The 20399-nt window shown below is 39.3% G+C and overlaps 1 protein-coding gene across 1 annotated transcript; it reads left to right on the forward strand.

The window, feature by feature from the left end:
* The first annotated feature begins 15901 nt into the window (after positions 1–15901).
* On the forward strand, positions 15902–16687 carry LOC143861685 (inactive protein FRIGIDA-like). Its single transcript, XM_077372561.1, has one exon. It carries the CDS (start codon positions 15902–15904, stop codon positions 16685–16687), a length of 786 nt encoding a protein of 261 aa, XP_077228676.1.
* Positions 16688–20399: the final 3712 nt, after the last annotated feature.

Genomic DNA, 20399 nt, shown 5'->3' on the forward strand with positions numbered 1-20399 from the left:
AAAGTATACCTTCTTAGATCAAGAAGCCTTTATCAAATATAAAAATGAAGTGGAAAATCAGTTAGATAAAAGAATTAAAGACTTAGAATAGATAGAGGAACAGAATACTCTATAACTAAGTTCTGTGATGATAATGGTATTATCCATAAAACCACAGCCCCATACTAACCTGAATCAAATGGTATAGCAGAACGGATGAATAGAACCTTAAAGGATATGTTCAATGCTATGTTAATAAGTTCTAATTTACCCTTAAACTTGTGGGGGGAAGCACTTTTGTCGGCATGTTATATATATAACAGGATACCTCCAAATAAGAATGGTCAAATACCATATGATTTATGGCATAACAAGATGCCTAGTTTATCTCACTTAAGAGTTTGGGGTTGCTTGGCTAAGGTTGGAATACCTGAACCTAAGAAAAGAAAACTAGGACCTAAAACTTGTGACTGTGTATTCATAGGATATGCTCAAAATAGTACTGCCTATAGATTTCTGGTTTTGAAATCAGTTGAAAATATCCTAGAATATAACACTATAATTGAATCTAGGGATGTTGAGTTCTTTGAACATCACTTCCCTATGAAGAAAGAAATTCCTAAAGAACCTAGTAATGTTTCAAGAAATCAAACTGAAACTGAAAAGGAATTGGACCCTGAGTTTCAAGAACTCAGAAGAAGTAAAAGACAAATGAAAGAAACAAATCTAGGAGATGGGATGTTCACCTATCTAATAGATAAAGATCCTGTAACTTATACTGAAGCTGTAACTTCTCCAGATGCTGTATTCTGGAAAGAAGCTATAAAAAGTGAACTAGACTCCATAATAGAAAATCACACTTGGGAGCTAGTGGACCTTCCTTCTGGAACTAAAGCACTAGATAGCAAGTGGATATTTAAAAAGAAGTTAAGACCTGATGGGACAATTGATAAGTTTAAAGCAAGGCTAGTAGCTAAAGGCTTTAGACAGAAGAATGATATAGACTACTTTGATACTTATTCTCCTGTTGCAAGGTTGTCCATCATTAGGATATTATTAGCTATAGCTTCTATTCATAAATTGGTAATACATCAAATGGATGTAAAAACAGCTTTCTTAAATGGAGATTTAGATGAAGAAATCTACATTAAACAACCAGAAGGATTCATTGTAACTGGACATGAAAACAAAGTTTGTAAATTAATTAAGTCACTGTATGGCTTGAAACAAGCACCTAAACAGTAGAATGACAAATTTGATAGTGTCTTAATTACAAATGGCTATAAGATAAATGAATCTGATAAATGTGTTTATAGTAAGTTTAATGGTGATGAAGGTGTAATTTTGTGTGTATATGTAGATGGTATACTGATTGTGGGTACTAGTTTGGACATAGTTAAATCTACTAAGAGATTTTTAATGTCAAACTTTGAAACCAAAGATATGGGTGAAGCTGATGTAATTCTAGGAATGAAAATCATTAGAAAAGAAAATAAAATAATATTGTCTGAGTCTCACTATGTAGAGAACATTCTTAGGAAGTTTGGACAATATGATAGTTCACCTGCAAAGACACCTTTAGATTGTCAGGTTCACCTAAAGAAAAACAAAGGTGAGTTGGTATCCCAAAAGGAATACTCAAGTATTATAGGTTCAGTGTCATATTTAATGAACTGTACTAGACCTGACATTGCACTAGCAGTTGGAAAACTCAGTCAACACACACATAGACCAGGACATGAACACTGGCGGGCTTTGACTAGGTTATTGAGGTACTTAAAAGGTACAATGAACTTTGGACTGCATTTTAGGGGGTTTCCTGCTGTCTTAGAAGGCTATAGTGATGCGAATTGGATCTCTGATTCAAGAGATTCAGTGTCTACCAGTGGATATGTATTCACCCTTGGTGGTGGTGCGATTTCTTGGAAATCGGTTAAACAAACATGTAATACAAGTTCCACTATGGAAGCAGAATTTATTGCCTTAGCCCTAGCAGGAGCTGAAGCCGAATGGCGCAGGAATTTTATGGCAGATGTGCCTTAATGGCCAAGGCCAGTTCCCTCGGTGTTTCTACACTGTGACTGCCAAGCTACTTTAGCCAAGGCAAAAAATAAGACCTATAATGACAAAAGAAGGCATATTCGCCTGAGGCATAATTTGGTAAAGCAATACTTGAGTGAGGGAACAATAGCACTCGACTTTGTAAGGTCGGAGAGGAATCTGGCAGATCCTCTGACAAAGCCACAGATAAACAAGGTGGTTTATGAGGCGTCGCAATGAATGGGGTTAAAGCTCGTGGCATGAACCATTAGTGATGGACACCCAACCAATGTGAAAGGAGATCCCTGGAATTTGGTTCAATGGGTACTAACAAGTCACCGGATGGTTTGTTAACACTATCACCCCCTACTCCTAGGTGCAAAATATTGGAAGATAGTGTTCACTGCAAATGAGAAAGGATGAGTTATAGGCTCTTAATCAGTTCATAACCTATATTGGGTGGTATGTTACTTGCAGTGCATACTTGATGACTGACCTAAGTGAATGTGGAAGTAAGGCCGCCTCCTATGATAATTTAACGAGTAATTCTCTAGAACATTCATGAGAACCAAGACGGGAACAAGGCCAAAATGTTCCAAAACTGTGATTGAATCACCAAGGAATCGATGGTAGGGTGTGGGTGACAGGTTAGTCGGTTACACCTACGAGGAAAAGTTGAAGAAGTATAACTCTACCCGTACTCGGTAACGTAATCTGTTTATCCTAAATATCGGTTGAAGTCCAAAAGACACCGGTATGAACCCGCTCTATTTTTTCTAATGTGCTCAGATACTTCCGTTTTTCAAAACTGCAACTGTATTTTGAATCTTGTGGGGGATTGTTGGACAATTTCAAATAATTTAAATAGAAAAGTCAAAGATGCTTTTGTTTTGTGTTTAAAATTTGGAGGGAAGATTCAAATTAAAGTTCTCCCCATCTTTCTTTGAAAACTAGAATCAATTGCATGAATGGGGACTTGAACCCAAGACCTTGATGTGTGTGTGAACATTGTGCTCTCTAAACCAAGGCAAAACAAATAGTCCCACATAGGAGCTTGAGAGAATTTTTCTCATCCATATAAGATGGAGAGTTGGAGAAAGGCTTGAGCCTTCAAGGGACTTTAGAATTTGTTGGGTCTAGGGCTTTTAGAAGAGCACAAGCCCATGTGTAAAAAACACACACGCGGTCCGAGGTCCGGGTCCGGGTGTGGGTTTGGGTTTAAATGAAAAGGTTATTTTATTGCAAAAAACCGTTTTAATTTTTACCCTTTGGTTTTGATATGGACACACTAGCTTAATTGCAAAGAACCGTTTAAAATTTCAACGGTCACAAAAATGACTGTTGGGAGAAAAAACGTTACTGGCCTTTAAGGGTGTGTTTTAATGGTGGCTCTCTCCAACAGACACTTTCTGGTCTATAAAAGGGGACTAGACAGATTGATTTGAACACAGAAAATTACACAGACGTTTTTGCACATTCTGAAATTTATAACTCAAGGCTTTCTGTTCTGTTCTTCTTCCTCCTTCGTTCCGTTCATTCTGAGCACAGCTCCGTTGGTGATTCTGGGTGGACCAGTCAGCGAGTGCACGTGGACTGGGGCCAATTTCGGCTGTTTTATCTTGGAGCGTCGGTTCGCAAATCCCGGTTGCACCGGTAGGGGGCGGATACGATTCTTAAGGAGAGTGACCAGTGGCACGACTCAGCCTTATTCTTTTCAATCCGATTTCCAGAGGGTTTTTCAATCAAACAGATAAGTTCTATTTTATTTCTGATTTCCAAATAGAAAGAGTTGTTTTATTTCAAATTGCAGATTTTTTGGGTTCGAATAAACCATAGATTAGATCCATATTCTAAATATATTTCTCCAACAGTTTAGTGTCGCTATGGATACATCATTTCGTATCATTTTTAACATAGGGGCAGCGACGATATGGTTGAAACTTGAAGGACCAATTTTTTATAATGAGACGAACTCACTTGTCTTTTCCTTCTTTTTAATTACTTGGCGCCGGAGAACTTTTTGGAGATTGTAATGGGTTAATCTTTCCTTTGGATTTGGATCAATGGCAGGGTAGGGATCACCTGATGAAGCTGCTGCCCAACTAAAATGAGCGCGAGTCGGGGTCGCTGGTCGTAATCAACGCGGCCACGTGTCCTTTTGGTTAATTAATTCCCTCACTCTGCCCGTCGGATCTTTTTCTTTTATGCTCATGCACGCTCTGTTGTGTTTTGTTTTCCGTCTAGTATCATCTACCTAACTTTGGGTTTTGCTCTCTGTATAGTATAGATGATGGCGAGTGGTGCTGCGCCTTGTGTGAAAGTGTGGACCCCGATCCGAGATAGGCGGCGAGGGAACGGGTCCCCCACACCCTCTCTGGATCATCCACGTGTGAAGGAGAGCTCTACCAAGGAACTCTCGAAACGGATGCCACCCTCATAGCATAGCACGAGTGGCGATATAAAAGAAAGAGATATGTCTCGATCCGGAGCCAAGGCTCGAAACCAAGACATACCTGAAATAAACTCAGAGTCGCCATCCATGGACACGCCATGGAACCAAAACAAATGCTCTGTTTGCAATGGATAACCAGAGATACAAAAGGTCCGTGCCTGATGACGAATGGAGAAGGTCCGAAGAGCGCCCCCAATTCGCCCGAGTGCGAACACTTGGTCTCTTATGCCATTTATTATTAACCTTGAAGAGTTTTAGGCGAAAATCATGTGAAATGGGAACAATCCTCAGGAGTCGTCTACCTAAGCATGCATTTCCTGAGGATAAAGATAATAAACACCCATAAAATAAAATAAAAGATGTGTCGCCTAATGATTGCTAGGTTATGAGTGACATACCTAACTGGTGTCTAAGTTCTGGTGGACGAACACATGCATGCTACAACTACAGGTATAAGGTCTGCACAAGAAAGTAAGAAAACACAACAAAATATACAATATAACAACACAACAAATCCTAAGACTCTAAATGATTTAGCCCGAGTCCTCGGATGGTCTGATGTTCATCCAAAGAAGCCTACGTATCCCCGCCTCCACGAGAATCAAGGCAACGTAGTTCTTCGCGTCTATTCTAAGCTAGGATGCCTAAGACACCTAGACCTCTATCTTAGACTCGATCTAAAAGACCGGACTAGTTATTAAAGCTTCTTGAACGATTATTTAAATTCCAGTGAATTGTAGATTTTAGGACACCCTATATGCCCTAACTAAATGCAAGTTAGCCTTAAGCTAATGCAGGTGGTTCCTACAACCTACGTGTAACTAGGCTGCATGCCCTAAGGAAAACAATAGGATTGCTAACGTATCCAAGACCTAGTCATCAGTCGGCGATGTGAATCGCCAACTAACCGGACGGAGGCACTCCTAGCTAGGACAAACCCCTAACTCTAAAAGAAACACAAACAAGCACACAACAAATCAAAGACGAACTCCTAACTCTAAAACTCTCTATCTAGGACAAACTCCTAACTCTAGAGGAAGATTTTTGTTAAAAACAAGGTTTTAAAGTTGAAGGGTTAATGTATATTTATTTACAAAGTTTGGCTGGACCTGAGATAAGAATCTCAAGCTGCACTACGTACCTCGTGGAAGAGGATCAAGCCAACGTAGTTCGAAACGAACTCTCAAACTACGCTATAAACTCAACACTTTAGATTTATTTTTTTAAAGGTTTTTGATGTTTTCACCCTTTTGGTCAAAGACCGGAGGGAAAATACAAAACAACAACCTAGGGACGAACCCTAGAGTTAAAAGGAGAAACTAGGCTCTAATAATACCATTATAAGAGCAAATGAGTCCAAGACTCTCTAATAGCAGTAACTGACGAATAAATGAGTCAAAGACTCTAATAAAAGCAACCGAAGGATAAAAGAGTTAAAGACTCTCCAAAAAGAGCAACTGAGGGATACAAGAGTAAAAGACTCTTCAAAAGAGAGCAAATGAGGGATACAAGAGTCAAAGACTCTTCAAAAGGAGCAACTGAGAGATACAAGAGTCAAAGACTCTTCAAAAAGAGCAACTGAGAGATACAAGAGTCAAAGACTCTTCAAAAGGAGCAACTGAGAGATACAAGAGTCAAAGACTCTTCAAAAAGAGCAACTGAGAGATACAAGAGTCAAAGACTCTTCAAAAGGAGCAACTGAGAGATACAAGAGTCAAAGACTCTTCAAAAGAGATGGAAACACGAGTCAAAGACTCCACTGACAACAACACAAGGATAGACTCCACTGATAACAATATCACACAAACAAATGAGTCAAAGACTCTCTTAAAGAAATGGAAACACGAGTCAAAGACGCTCTAAGAGAGAAAATACGAGTGAAAGACTCCACTGACAACAACTAAAGGATCTAAGATTCAGATTCTTAGATTTAGAGTGGACCCCGATCCGAGGACGAGTGCGGCGAGGGACTGCAAATCCTTCTCCTCCTCTTCTTAATCCCTGAGAAATCTCAGATTGAGTGGACCCCGATCCGAGGACGAGTGCGGCGAGGGACTGCAAATCCTTCTCCTCCTCTTCTTAATCCCTGAAAATCTCAGATTCAGATCTGAGATTTTCTCAAAATCTCAGATCCAAATCTGAGATTTCTCCTTCTCAAAATTATTTTTTTTTTAATCAAAAACGAAATGATAAATTTGACCCCTCTAATCTACCCGTGGACAACCCCCTTTAAGATGATTCACCCTCCCTTTCTACATCTGTACTACGCACATTCTCTCGGCTCGTTGGCTAGGTGAATGGGTTCAAATCTCGACGAAATTTTGTGAGGATCTGGACGGGACCCTAATCTACGCTGAGGTTAAATTTGGGGCACGTACTCACTCATTGGACAGGGTTTTGCACAATCAATACGAATTTGGGTCTGGTCAAAATGGGGTGTCTACAGATGCCCCTCTTTGGCAGAGCGTGTGTAACACGCGAATGGCAAAGCTGAACAGACGACACATTTTGATTGACCCAAAAGCAAAACAAATTTTTGGTTTTTTTTTTTTCAGCTTTAAAATGATATTCACAAAGATAAAACTCTACCAACAATAGAGAGATAGCCTCTCACTAACTCTTAACTCGGCAACTAAGACATCTCAAAGAGATAGTCTCTCCCTAATACTCATGACTCAACTATCTAAACTAGTTAATAAGAAAACGAACGAACGATTACAACAACACAAACACTTTTTTTTTTATATCAGGCTAAGCCAGAGTAAACATAACAATTGCTCAAAGAGCACCAACCAAACAAACAAACAAATCATTCCAATCACTCAAAGAGTTTTCATTTTTTTTAGAAACCACAATGTAACTTGTCTAAGACAAGCATAAATCCCAACACTCAAAGAGTTTACTTTTTTTTCTTTTTTTTTACCACCGAGTTTTTATCCTGGAATCGACAGCCAGAAAACACCTGACATAACAAAGTTAGAGGTCGAGGGAAGAAACAAAGTCTATAACAATACAAAGCTAGGAGCAAGGAGATACATCGAGTTTTTATCCTGGAGTCGATAGCCAGAAAACACCTGACATAACAAAGTTAGAGGTCGAAGGAAGAAACAATAGCTATAACATAGCAAAGCTAGGAGCCAAGGAGATACATCGAGTTTTTATCCTGGAATCGAGAGCCAGAAAATACCTGACATAACAAAGTTAGAGGTCGAGGGGAGAAACAATGGCTATAACATAGCAAAGCTAGGAGCCAAGGAGATACATCGAGTTTTTATCCTGGAATCGAGAGCCAGAAAATACCTGACATAACAAAGTTAGAGGTCGAGAGAAGAAACAATGGCTATAACATAGCAAAGCTAGGAGCCAAGGAGATACATCGAGTTTTTATCCTGGAATCGAGAGCCAGAAAACGCCTGACATAACAAAGTTAGAGGTCGAGGGAAGAAACAATGGCTATAACATAGCAAAGCTAGGAGCCAAGGAGATACATCGAGTTTTTATCTTGGAATCGAGAGCCAGAGAACACCTGACATAACAAAGTTAGAGGTCGAGGTAAGAAACAATGGCTATAGCATAGCAAAGCTAGGAGCCAAGGAGATACATCGAGTTTTTATCCTGGAATCGAGAGCCAGAAAACACCTGACATAACAAAGTTAGAGGTCGAGGTAAGAAACAATGGCTATAACATAGCAAAGCTAGGAGCCAAGGAGATACATCGAGTTTTTATCCTGGAATCGAGAGCCAGAGAACACCTGACATAACAAAGTTAGAGGTCGAGGTAAGAAACAATGGCTATAACATAGCAAAGCTAGGAGCCAAGGAGATACATCGAGTTTTTATCCTGGAATCGAGAGCCAGAAAACACCTGACATAACAAAGTTAGAGGTCGAGGTAAGAAACAATGGCTATAACATAGCAAAGCTAGGAGCCAAGGAGATACATCGAGTTTTTATCCTGGAATCGAGAGCCAGAAAACACCTGACATAACAAAGTTAGAGGTCGAGGGAAGAAACAATGGCTATAACATAGCAAAGCTAGGAGCCAAGAAGATATATCGAAAAACTTTCAAAAGGAATGAAGAATTTATCATCTATAATCAAATTCACTAATGGGCCAGTCATCTCTTACCGAGAATAACTAAGAGCGCATGATCTTTGCTGAAAGCAAAACTCAAGTAGATTGATGAGATTTTTAGGTGCTGACTCTCTTTAACAGGTGAAAAGCATTCTGATGAGGTTTGAAGGATGCAGGAGTAGATTCTATACTCTGCTGGGAATTGAAGTTTCTGAATCTGACTCCTGAAGGTACAATTTGATCAAGGAATTCAACTCAAAGAGTATGCTCAAGCTTCTCTGGTTTCTATTGGCTAAGAATAGATATCTCAGTTATCATTGTGTAATATCTTTTATGACGCAAGTCATAAAAGATGCCCCTAGTATGATGTGCTTCCATGACAAGGTCTTAAGAAGGCAGAACCAAGGTAAGTAGAAAAAAATTTGAGTTTGCATGGGTTCTTTCTTTGGTATAATGGTAAGACCATCTTCACAAAGGCTGAACGTAAGAGTTCTTCATTTTGCTCAGTGCTTGAGGCTTTGATGTTTCAGGCAGGTCTGAATAACAAATCTCTTGCCCTTCTTTGATTCTTAAACCAAGATCTACTCTAGGTTTTTCTTTATATTTCGGAAGGTGTACACCCATTCTCTCCAGTGCCAAACACTTTTGATTCGAAAAGAAAACAATGATAAACAAGGAACAAACTCCTGAGGACTCTTTCAAAGAAGACACAGATTATTCAAGGGACTTGACTTACTTTCGATTCACCCTTAGATAAAATGTATTATTTTGTTATGGTAAGGTTAGCCACTCTTAGAGTACTCTAAAAAAAAAACCATGTCAAGAAGTTCTAATTTCCTCCATCTGGATCTCCGTCATGGTTATACCACCTTCGGATTGCTCAGTTTCAATGCCCCTAGTTTAAAAAGGTGTCAAAGTAAGTCTCGCTGACACTATTCGGATTCCAAGATCCTACCCTATGCAGTGATTGTTTCTCCGTCTTCTTGAGTCTCCTCTTCAAAAGAAGTCACAACTTTTAATTTTCAAGTTTTCAGTCTAAAAGACCACTTGTCTCAACTTTTACTTTCCAAGTTTTCAGTCTAAAAGACTACTTGTCTCAACCTTTGCTTTCCAAGTTTTCAGTCTAAAAGACTACTTGTCTCAACCTTTGCTTTCCAAGTCTTCAGTCTAAAAGACTACTTATCTCAACTTTTGCTTGCACTCAAACTTGGGAATTCTACGTAACTGAGGAACTCCTTCTGCTTCTATTCAACTCAACTTTTCATGGGAAGTATTTGCCTCTGAATAGATTGCATCTTCAAGATTTCAATCCATCAGACCGCTACCCTTACTTTACATAAGTCAATCTCTTTGGTTATTGACTTAGTAAGAAAATGACTTTATCCAGGCCGCCCTTTCGGGTTTTCAACCTAGCGGGTCTTCAGACTCTCATTCTTTTCTTTCTGTTTTTCTTTTAATTCGCCTCGAACCTTTACTTGTTTCACCAGAAGGGCTTTCTAGGTGGGCTCGGGTTCAAAATGGTTGAATACCTAAGGTTCTAAGGATTCGGACCGAATCTGGTCTAGCCAGACTACCTACGTACCCCAAAAATGGAGGATCAGGTCCGCGTAGTTCGCTTAAGGATTTTTCAAAGAATGGTTTAGCATTTAGCTTCAAAATTTTGAAAAGGGATTTTATCCCAAGGTTTGACCGAACCTGAATTAATCGAGTTGCCTACGTACCCCTGAAGAAATGGGGATCAGGTCCGACGTAGTTCGGGTGCATAATGCCCCGGGTTTATAATGTGTTTGAAAAGAACCATTGGCTTTAAATTGTTGGCCCAAAGGGTTCTCAAAAGGATTTTAAAACGTTAGGATTTTGGCTATTAAGGCTCAAACGTCCAATGATGGCCTCCTGATGTATTTGGTGCATAAGCTCTTTTGCTTAAGGTTCAAAGACTTAAAAATTTTCTAGGAGTCTGACGGCATGCCAGGCAAAACTTCAACCACTGTGCTTCACTCCCATCTTGAAAATCTTACATTTATGCTCAAGGTTCCACAACTCCTTGTCTGAAAATCTTCTCTCAGTATCTCATCAGCTCCACAGGATGTCTGATGCTTATCTCTTTAAAATTATACTCTTCAACTGGATGCCTAAAGCAAATGAAATCTTGCTTTGCTCAACGACAGGGCATTCCCCTGGTTTATCCTTATAGGATCAAGCAAGACTACCTCGAACCCCTCTAAACAGGTTTATCAATTCTTTGCGCTCCTTAGGAGATAAAGTTTTTTCCAATCCATTTCTCCCGAGTTTCGGATTTCGATACCACTATCAATGGCTTTGATTTCTTCTTTAAGTGGCTATGCTCGACGCTCTTCCTCTCATTCGACCATCTTTCAGATCTCGAGGTGAATTTCGTCTGCATTCTCATCCGAGAAGGGGGTCTTTAGTTGTTTAAACATTAGATCTAAGAGTGAATCATAGAGTATCAAAGATACGAAATCAACCATTTTATTGAATTGAAGACTGTAAGTACATTGATGATTTTTGACACACCTCAATGGGCTCTTCATCAGTTCTGATAGAAAACAGAACACTGACTCTATATAAGAAAGACTGACAGATATGTCACTTTTTTTTTTCTTTTAACATCTATGTAACTGACTTAGAGAAAAGAAAGTTGATGTACGCTCAATGAAAGACAAATCTAAAGACACAGGACACTTCTTCAAAGGTAGTGAACTGACACTGAAAGCTTATAGGTGATACACCTTTCCTCATGAGAATGATAACTATAAAGTTCGATCTTGGAGTAGGAATCCCAGAAAAGGCAATTCCACAAGGTCTAGGTTAAATGGGGCAACAAAAGGCTTATGTTGACAATGTGGGTAAAACAATAGACTGCCTGGATCAAGTGATTTGGATATGGTCAGTCTTTTGAAAGAATGGTCTTTCGCTAAACACAGACTGTTGACTTGGAAGCACACACACTAGATCAATAGTCATGAGATAAAAATTCTGAACAAATAGGGAAAAGAGTAATCTTGAAATACATCAAAGGGTATTTTATTCTGAAAATCAAAGAAATACTGTCTATGAAGGTTAAAGAAAAATAGACAGTGATAATATGACCTACATCAACAGGGTCTCAATGAATTCTCAATCCACACCTTTAAGGCTCATTTGAGTACAAATGTTCTTCTTTTGGGTATGAAAGAGTCAGGAACGATAAACATCCCTAATCTAAATAAGTTTCGATCTCATCAATGATCATGCACTCAAAGAATACAGGTAAGATTAAACTTTTGCATCAATGATTTTGAAATGATCCAAGGGTAAAAAATATATGATTGGTAAACACGGATCAAATGAAAATCAATGACTCAGATAATAGATCATGGCCATAAGAATGACAAAAGTAGGGTCAAAGACCAGATCTAAAATCTAAATGATGGATATCAACAACTGTACGATCAATATGATCAAAAATGATAGATCATGGTCATAAGGACAGCAAACGAGCTATCGGCCAGATCTCAAGACAAAACAGGTAAGGATCTAATCCTACTGAGCAATGTATACATGGGAATCAAGATAAGGTAGACTGACTCCAAAGGATAGCAATCATGCTTAACATGCCTTTGGATAAAATCCAGCAGCACAACGGCTATACAAGGAGGTCAAAGTCCATACTAAGTGAACTGACTCTGAAAAGTAGCCGTTATGTTCAAAATATGTTGCGAAAAATTCGGCAGCATAACGACTAGACAAGAAAGTCAAAGTAAGGTAAACTCATGGTTTAACTAACTCTAAAGGATAGCGGTCATGCCTGAAAAAATATTCTGGATAAAATTCGGCAGCATAACGGCTATGCAAGGAATCACCCTAGCTCAACCAAAGGTATGTGAATAACGGTTACCAGAAAAAGGTAATCAACTAAAGGACTGACCAAAGGTGAGAATATACAACAACAGGTCAAACCCTATAATCTACAGATCAAGGACTAAATCTGACCAAGGTAATGGCGGTCAAAAGTCACTGACTAGATCTAGATTTGAATAACGAATGGATACAACTGATTGAAATGAATAAGGAATCTCTAACTAAGAGGAGAATCCTAATATACATAATCAGTATATATAGGTATATACACATATACACAAATCCTAACCAGGGGCACCAGCCCTAATTCTAATCTAGCTGAGTCAAGAAAATCTCGACTCAAGACAGACTGATAAGTGTGTACTAGGACCGAGTTGTAGCCATATAAAATGAGCTACCCTAGTCTACAAATGGGGCAAAGCTCCTAACTCTAGGCTCCACATGTGTAAGCAACACACGTTCGACCCTATATGAATGCAATACAGATGTATATAAACACAGGTACTTCCTAGTTGGATTTCACTAGGCCAGTTTGTATATACATAATATATAAAACAAAGTAAGGCTCCGGACTCAATCTAAAGGGTACTATGCGTATGAAACATACCTAATATGTATAACACAAGTACACCTAGTGTTATACATAGTATGCTTCATTGCTCATCGGCTGCTGTAAACACAAGTACACCTAGTGTTTACGGCTGCAGCACCGGCGCATAGCTTGGAAATAGATTCAACAGTACCATTAGGATGTAATAACATCCCAGTCAGGCACGCATCAAATCTATCCCGTGGAGCCAAGAAGGAAAAATAATGAAATAAATAACAAATATGATAATGCATGATGTGTAGTGTGTGAATCCCTCGTTTTAATTACGCACCTGTCCGGTGCCCCTGGATTCTAACGATAGAATTCCCATTTAAAATGATTTTAACTCAAATTTCTCCAAAGTTAGTAAAAATGGCATTTCTATAGAGTTAGGCAATGTTTCAAAAACTCCCCAGCAGAGTCGCCAGCCTGTGGACCCCGATCCGAGATAGGCGGCGAGGGAACGGGTCCCCCACACCCTCTCTGGATCATCCACGTGTGAAGGAGAGCTCTACCAAGGAACTCTCGAAACGGATGCCACCCTCATAGCATAGCACGAGTGGCGATATAAAAGAAAGAGATATGTCTCGATCCGGAGCCAAGGCTCGAAACCAAGACATACCTGAAATAAACTCAGAGTCGCCATCCATGGACACGCCATGGAACCAAAACAAATGCTCTGTTTGCAATGGATAACCAGAGATACAAAAGGTCCGTGCCTGATGACGAATGGAGAAGGTCCGAAGAGCGCCCCCAATTCGCCCGAGTGCGAACACTTGGTCTCTTATGCCATTTATTATTAACCTTGAAGAGTTTTAGGCGAAAATCATGTGAAATGGGAACAATCCTCAGGAGTCGTCTACCTAAGCATGCATTTCCTGAGGATAAAGATAATAAACACCCATAAAATAAAATAAAAGATGTGTCGCCTAATGATTGCTAGGTTATGAGTGACATACCTAACTGGTGTCTAAGTTCTGGTGGACGAACACATGCATGCTACAACTACAGGTATAAGGTCTGCACAAGAAAGTAAGAAAACACAACAAAATATACAATATAACAACACAACAAATCCTAAGACTCTAAATGATTTAGCCCGAGTCCTCGGATGGTCTGATGTTCATCCAAAGAAGCCTACGTATCCCCGCCTCCACGAGAATCAAGGCAACGTAGTTCTTCGCGTCTATTCTAAGCTAGGATGCCTAAGACACCTAGACCTCTATCTTAGACTCGATCTAAAAGACCGGACTAGTTATTAAAGCTTCTTGAACGATTATTTAAATTCCAGTGAATTGTAGATTTTAGGACACCCTATATGCCCTAACTAAATGCAAGTTAGCCTTAAGCTAATGCAGGTGGTTCCTACAACCTACGTGTAACTAGGCTGCATGCCCTAAGGAAAACAATAGGATTGCTAACGTATCCAAGACCTAGTCATCAGTCGGCGATGTGAATCGCCAACTAACCGGACGGAGGCACTCCTAGCTAGGACAAACCCCTAACTCTAAAAGAAACACAAACAAGCACACAACAAATCAAAGACGAACTCCTAACTCTAAAACTCTCTATCTAGGACAAACTCCTAACTCTAGAGGAAGATTTTTGTTAAAAACAAGGTTTCAAAGTTGAAGGGTTAAAGTATATTTATTTACAAAGTTTGGCTGGACCTGAGATAAGAATCTCAAGCTGCACTACGTACCTCGTGGAAGAGGATCAAGCCAACGTAGTTCGAAACGAACTCTCAAACTACGCTATAAACTCAACACTTTAGATTTATTTTTTTAAAGGTTTTTGATGTTTTCACCCTTTTGGTCAAAGACCGGAGGGAAAATACAAAACAACAACCTAGGGACGAACCCTAGAGTTAAAAGGAGAAACTAGGCTCTAATAATACCATTATAAGAGCAAATGAGTCCAAGACTCTCTAATAGCAGTAACTGACGAATAAATGAGTCAAAGACTCTAATAAAAGCAACCGAAGGATAAAAGAGTTAAAGACTCTCCAAAAAGAGCAACTGAGGGATACAAGAGTAAAAGACTCTTCAAAAGAGAGCAAATGAGGGATACAAGAGTCAAAGACTCTTCAAAAGGAGCAACTGAGAGATACAAGAGTCAAAGACTCTTCAAAAAGAGCAACTGAGAGATACAAGAGTCAAAGACTCTTCAAAAGGAGCAACTGAGAGATACAAGAGTCAAAGACTCTTCAAAAAGAGCAACTGAGAGATACAAGAGTCAAAGACTCTTCAAAAGGAGCAACTGAGAGATACAAGAGTCAAAGACTCTTCAAAAGAGATGGAAACATGAGTCAAAGACTCCACTGACAACAACACAAGGATAGACTCCACTGATAACAACATCACACAAACAAATGAGTCAAAGACTCTCTTAAAGAAATGGAAACACGAGTCAAAGACGCTCTAAGAGAGAAAACACGAGTGAAAGACTCCACTGACAACAACTAAAGGATCTAAGATTCAGATTCTTAGATTTAGAGTGGACCCCGATCCGAGGACGAGTGCGGCGAGGGACTGCAAATCCTTCTCCTCCTCTTCTTAATCCCTGAAAATCTCAGATTCAGATCTGAGATTTTCTCAAAATCTCAGATCCAAATCTGAGATTTCTCCTTCTCAAAATTTTTTTTTTTTAATCAAAAACGAAATGATAAATTTGACCCCTCTAATCTACCCGTGGACAACCCCCTTTAAGATGATTCACCCTCCCTTTCTACATCTGTACTACGCACATTCTCTCGGCTCGTTGGCTAGGTGAATGGGTTCAAATCTCGACGAAATTTTGTGAGGATCTAGACGGGACCCTAATCTACGCTGGGGTTAAATTTGGGGCACGTACTCACTCATTGGACAGGGTTTTGCACAATCAATACGAATTTGGGTCTGGTCAAAATGGGGTGTCTACAGAAAGTAGAGCAAGTCCCATTTTCACAATCGCAAGATGAAGCAGAACAAGTGGAATTGTCTTGGTCTTCTTCCTCTCATTCTTCTCTTGTTAAATCATGTGTAGGCGAGTTGAATGGCGTCTCCTCTGCTCTCTCCATTTTCACCAAACAATGGAACGAATTAGAGCAGCATCTCCATTCTAGTCAGAAATCCATTCAGAAGAAGCTCCATGATGATCCCGAGGACCACCGTCTTTCTGAGATCGAAAGAATCTGCGAAAGCATGAAAAGCCGCGGCCTGCGAAGATATGTCGCCCGCCACTTTCACGACATAAAGAAGCTCCGTGACGAGGTTTGTAAGGCGCTGAAGCTCGCTCCCAACCCATCAAGGCTTGTCTTGGATTGCATTAGTACCTTTTATCTCCAGGGAAAAAAGGCCTATACCATAAATTCTCCCATAGTGGCCATCCGCAGGGCTTGCATCCTCATCCTCGAATTCTTCCTCTTCTTCTCCCAAGCCAGCATCATCATCGACCCTTGTGTCAAGGCAGAGGCTGAGCCGGCCGCTGTTGCTTGGCGGACCCTCCTTCTCCATGAAGGTGGCATTGCCAATGCCAGCCCTGATGATGCCCTAGCCTTGCTGCTTTTTGTAGCATCCTTCGGGATTCCGTCTGACTTTGCCAGCGACCTTCTCTACCAGCTCATTTGTTTGGGTGTATTACGGAAGAAAGCCCAAGTCCTTCGCCTGTCCCCTGTCTTCGTCGACAGGGTTCAAGGTTTAACTGATGCCTGATAAAATAGTCTGCTTTCTTGCTTTTGAATTCTTATTTATATAACTCCATCTCAAATTGTTGGAGAGCAAACTCTGAATTTTATTTTGTAGAGTTTTGGATTCTCTCTCTCTCTCTCTCTCTCTCTCTCTAGAGAGAGAGAGAGAAATAAGATTGAGCTAATTGAATTCAGATTGAATGATAGGATTCCTTGTCCACTGTAGAGCACTGTTCGTATCGGGAATGTTTTTAGAATTTAACCTGCAACTTCATTTCAGTTTATCTTTTGATGAAGTAATTCCAACTCATCTTCCTTCATTTCCTCATTTAAACATTAAAAATAATACAAGTTTTTTCCATCTATTTCAAGCGAATTTTGTAATTTATAATTTTCTAAATTGAATTGAATTACAAATGCAAATTTTTGTTTGGATTTTGCTTGATTCATAGGGTTTAAATTGGGATCAGATTTTGATAACTCTGCTTGGACAATTATGACAAAAAAGATTATTATATGTGACCAAATTCTCCTTGCTAGTAGGTGCATCTTATGCAAGGACTAAGGAGGTTGAGGAGTCATTAGATCATCTAATGGTCTACTGTCCGTTTTAACGCCACCTTTGTTGTGCCAGTCCTAAGGTCTTTGGAGTTTGGGGCTGGTTCAGTGCTCAATCAACAATATTCTTCTCAACTAGGAAGGAAGCCCTTTTGGAAGTGTCGGGAAAATCCTTTGGGAACTCCTCCCATGCATGTTATTTGGGAATTTTGGATGGAGAGCAACAACTGTATTTTCACACACACACTGGTTGTTGGAAGGAGAGAAACCTAGAGGCTCTACTTGATATATTTGAGCATCTTGTCTTTCTCTGGTTGTTGCAACCAAACAGAAGAAAAAGAGTATATAATCTTTTTAGAAAATAAGTTTTAGATTGGCGGAACTGCCTAATTTGACCAGTGTTAATTCTAGCTTCTTAAGCTTTTATATGATTAGTACATTTTTTTGAATGGTTATATGATTAGTACATTCTAAGTCTAATTTTGGTAGCTTAATTTTTTTTTATTTTAACAATTGATTCATTAAAAAAAATTAACAATTGATTAATTTCTGTAAGGCTTATAAGATCCTGTGATTGTAAACTAATAATTCTATGCCTTTTGTTTTTAAGTTTCTTATTGTGTGCGAGTATTTTTACAGTTTATTAATAAGTAGAAAAGTCACCTGCCAAAAGTATCCTAGTGTTTAAAAAGATGCGCAACTTTGTTTTCTTGACCATCTGATTTGAGATTTTTATTTTCCTTGCTCTTTTAATAAATTTATCATCACACTTCAAACAAAATACACAGGTTGGGAACTTGGGATTGTAGCACAATAGTTAGGTTCACTTTAATTTCAAGGAGGGTCAAGGGTTCTATTTTACAGAGGGATTGGAAAGGGGGAAACATTTGTGCATGGATGACCCCTTTCCTGTGTGGATTAACGAGAAATATTTCTCACATCCGACCATTTACAAGTCTCAAATAGTTATATAATGTCATTTGCCACCAATGCCGCTGCCACACATTTGATATATGTGCCATACATTAGGTGTTATCATGCAAATATTCTTAGAAGGGTCCATAATGTACTTGTTTCCTGTTGTCCCATATGCTACCACTTTGGTGTTAACTCTTAAATATGCCCCTCTTTTAATTTCCCTTTGCTTTGTTCTTTGTTTCATTAAAAAATCCCATGCTTTGGACTTCCTGCCATCACCTTAGAAAAAAATGCTCTATCCCATTCTCTGAATAGAGATTGTGTCCTTTGGGAACACCAGCGTATTTGATGTTGAGGATAGCATTCAGAGAACTGATTGTCTCATAATGTATAAACCAATAAAGTATAACAATTAGGCATTACTCGGGGCAGCTCACTTATATGACTGTAATGTGGGCAAACCAATAAAGTATCACAATTAGGCATGAGTCGGGACAACTAACTTATATGACTGTCATATGTGGGATGATTGTGACAGTTCTCGATTACTAGAGTGGGACATCCCATCCGCATATAATTTAATTCCTTAAGATTGTTTATTGCGATTAGTTCATTTTGTTTGACCCCATAGGAAAAGTAAAGGAACCTTGATATAAACAATATTTGATTAATTAGATTAATATCTCGCTTTAGTAAGGCGTTGCGTTCGTTGGTCTCTCAATGAGCGTGTCAACGAAAGCGTAAATCAAAGGTTTTTTTAACCTCTGAAATGCAGATCTCTCTAATCTTTCAATGGCTGACAGAGATATTACTCTCCTATTGTCAGCATCATAAAAAGATTCTGCTTCTGCACGTTCCTTCCACGATTTTTTCATTTTATTTAATTTAAACTTTCAAAAAAAAAATTAACTAGATTAATAAAATCTGAGGAAAAGTAAAGGGACCTTGGTACAAACAATCATTGTTTAGCTACATTAATAATTGTGATTATCCTTGCTTTGAAAAGTCTCTAAATTCTAGCAGACCCCACGTCCTATTCTAAACCCCAAAGTTTTGTCTATTAATAGTGGAGCGGGGACCCATATCCCTCTTAACTTACATATTGCATTAGAGGTGGATAAACCATAGGCATAGGAATACCAGGTTAGAAGCTCCAGGCTTCTCCGACAAATTGTGGGAAGCTTCCAGGCTAGCACACCTCCCACTCAAATTCCAATGTTGAAGTTTATGATCCAATGATCCATGGATTTCAAGACAAACCTTAAGAGAACCCTGTTTCTCTATAAATAGGGATGAAGCGACTGATAGCCCTCATAACTTACATATTGCATTAGAGGTGGATAAACCCTAGGGATAGGAATGCTAGGTGAGAAGCTTGAGTCTTCAACAGCAAATTGTGGGAAGCTTCAATGTTAGCACACCTCCCATTCAAATTCTAATGTTGAATTTGAGTGGCAGGTGTGCTAGCCTTGAAGCTTAACATCCAATGATCCATGGATTGTAAGGAAAACCTTAAAAAAATCCTGTTCTACACAGTTCCCCTTCTTTTTACCTTGGTGGCTGAATCTTGGAGCCAACTCATTTCGAAACCTGAGGAGATTGGGATGATTTAAGGTTTTCAGACTAGGAGTGGGTTGATTGTCTCCCACGTTCAATTTGCAGATGACACTATCATTTTTTGTAGCAAATTCATTGGAGAAATTGCGTGGTTTGAGATGTGTTCTATGGTGGCTTGAGGTCTTAGGGTTGAAGACAGAGGCAAAATTTCTTGGCAGGTTTTAAGTTGGAACTTGGAGTGTAGAGTGATTGATCTTGCTGAACCTTTTGGTTGCAAGGTAGACAATCTCCCTCTTGGATTTGGTGTCCCCTCCAAGTCATTATGGAACTCAATTATAGAGCGTGTTGAAAGGAGGCTGGTTCATTGAAAGAAGCATTTCTTGTTAGTTGGGCGCGGGGATCATACTTACGGAGGAGACCTTGATCAGCCTCACTACTTATGCCCCCTCTCAGGATTCTGATGTCAGTTGCTTATACATTAAAAAGCTCCAGTGTGACCTTTTGTGGGAAGGGCAGTGGGTAAAAATAATGTAGCATCTTTTGAAGTGGGATATTATTTGTGGGCCTAGAATGGAAGGTGGTCTAGGGATTGGGAATATTCAGTTTTGAAATAGCCTGCTTCTTTGGAAATGGCTATGAAGGTTGGGGGAGGAGCAGGACATAATTTTTTAGAATATGGGGAAGGATTAGTGGTTTGGGACGGG

This window comes from Tasmannia lanceolata, unplaced genomic scaffold (assembly GCF_043159265.1).
Source record: "Tasmannia lanceolata isolate RefF3 unplaced genomic scaffold, GAP_Taslan_0.1 ptg000037l, whole genome shotgun sequence".
NCBI lineage: Eukaryota > Viridiplantae > Streptophyta > Magnoliopsida > Canellales > Winteraceae > Tasmannia > Tasmannia lanceolata.

Coding starts and splice junctions, on each gene's coding strand:
- LOC143861685 (XM_077372561.1), top strand. CDS start 15,902: ATGGGGTGTCTACAGAAAGTAGAGCAAGTCCCATTTTCACAATCGCAA.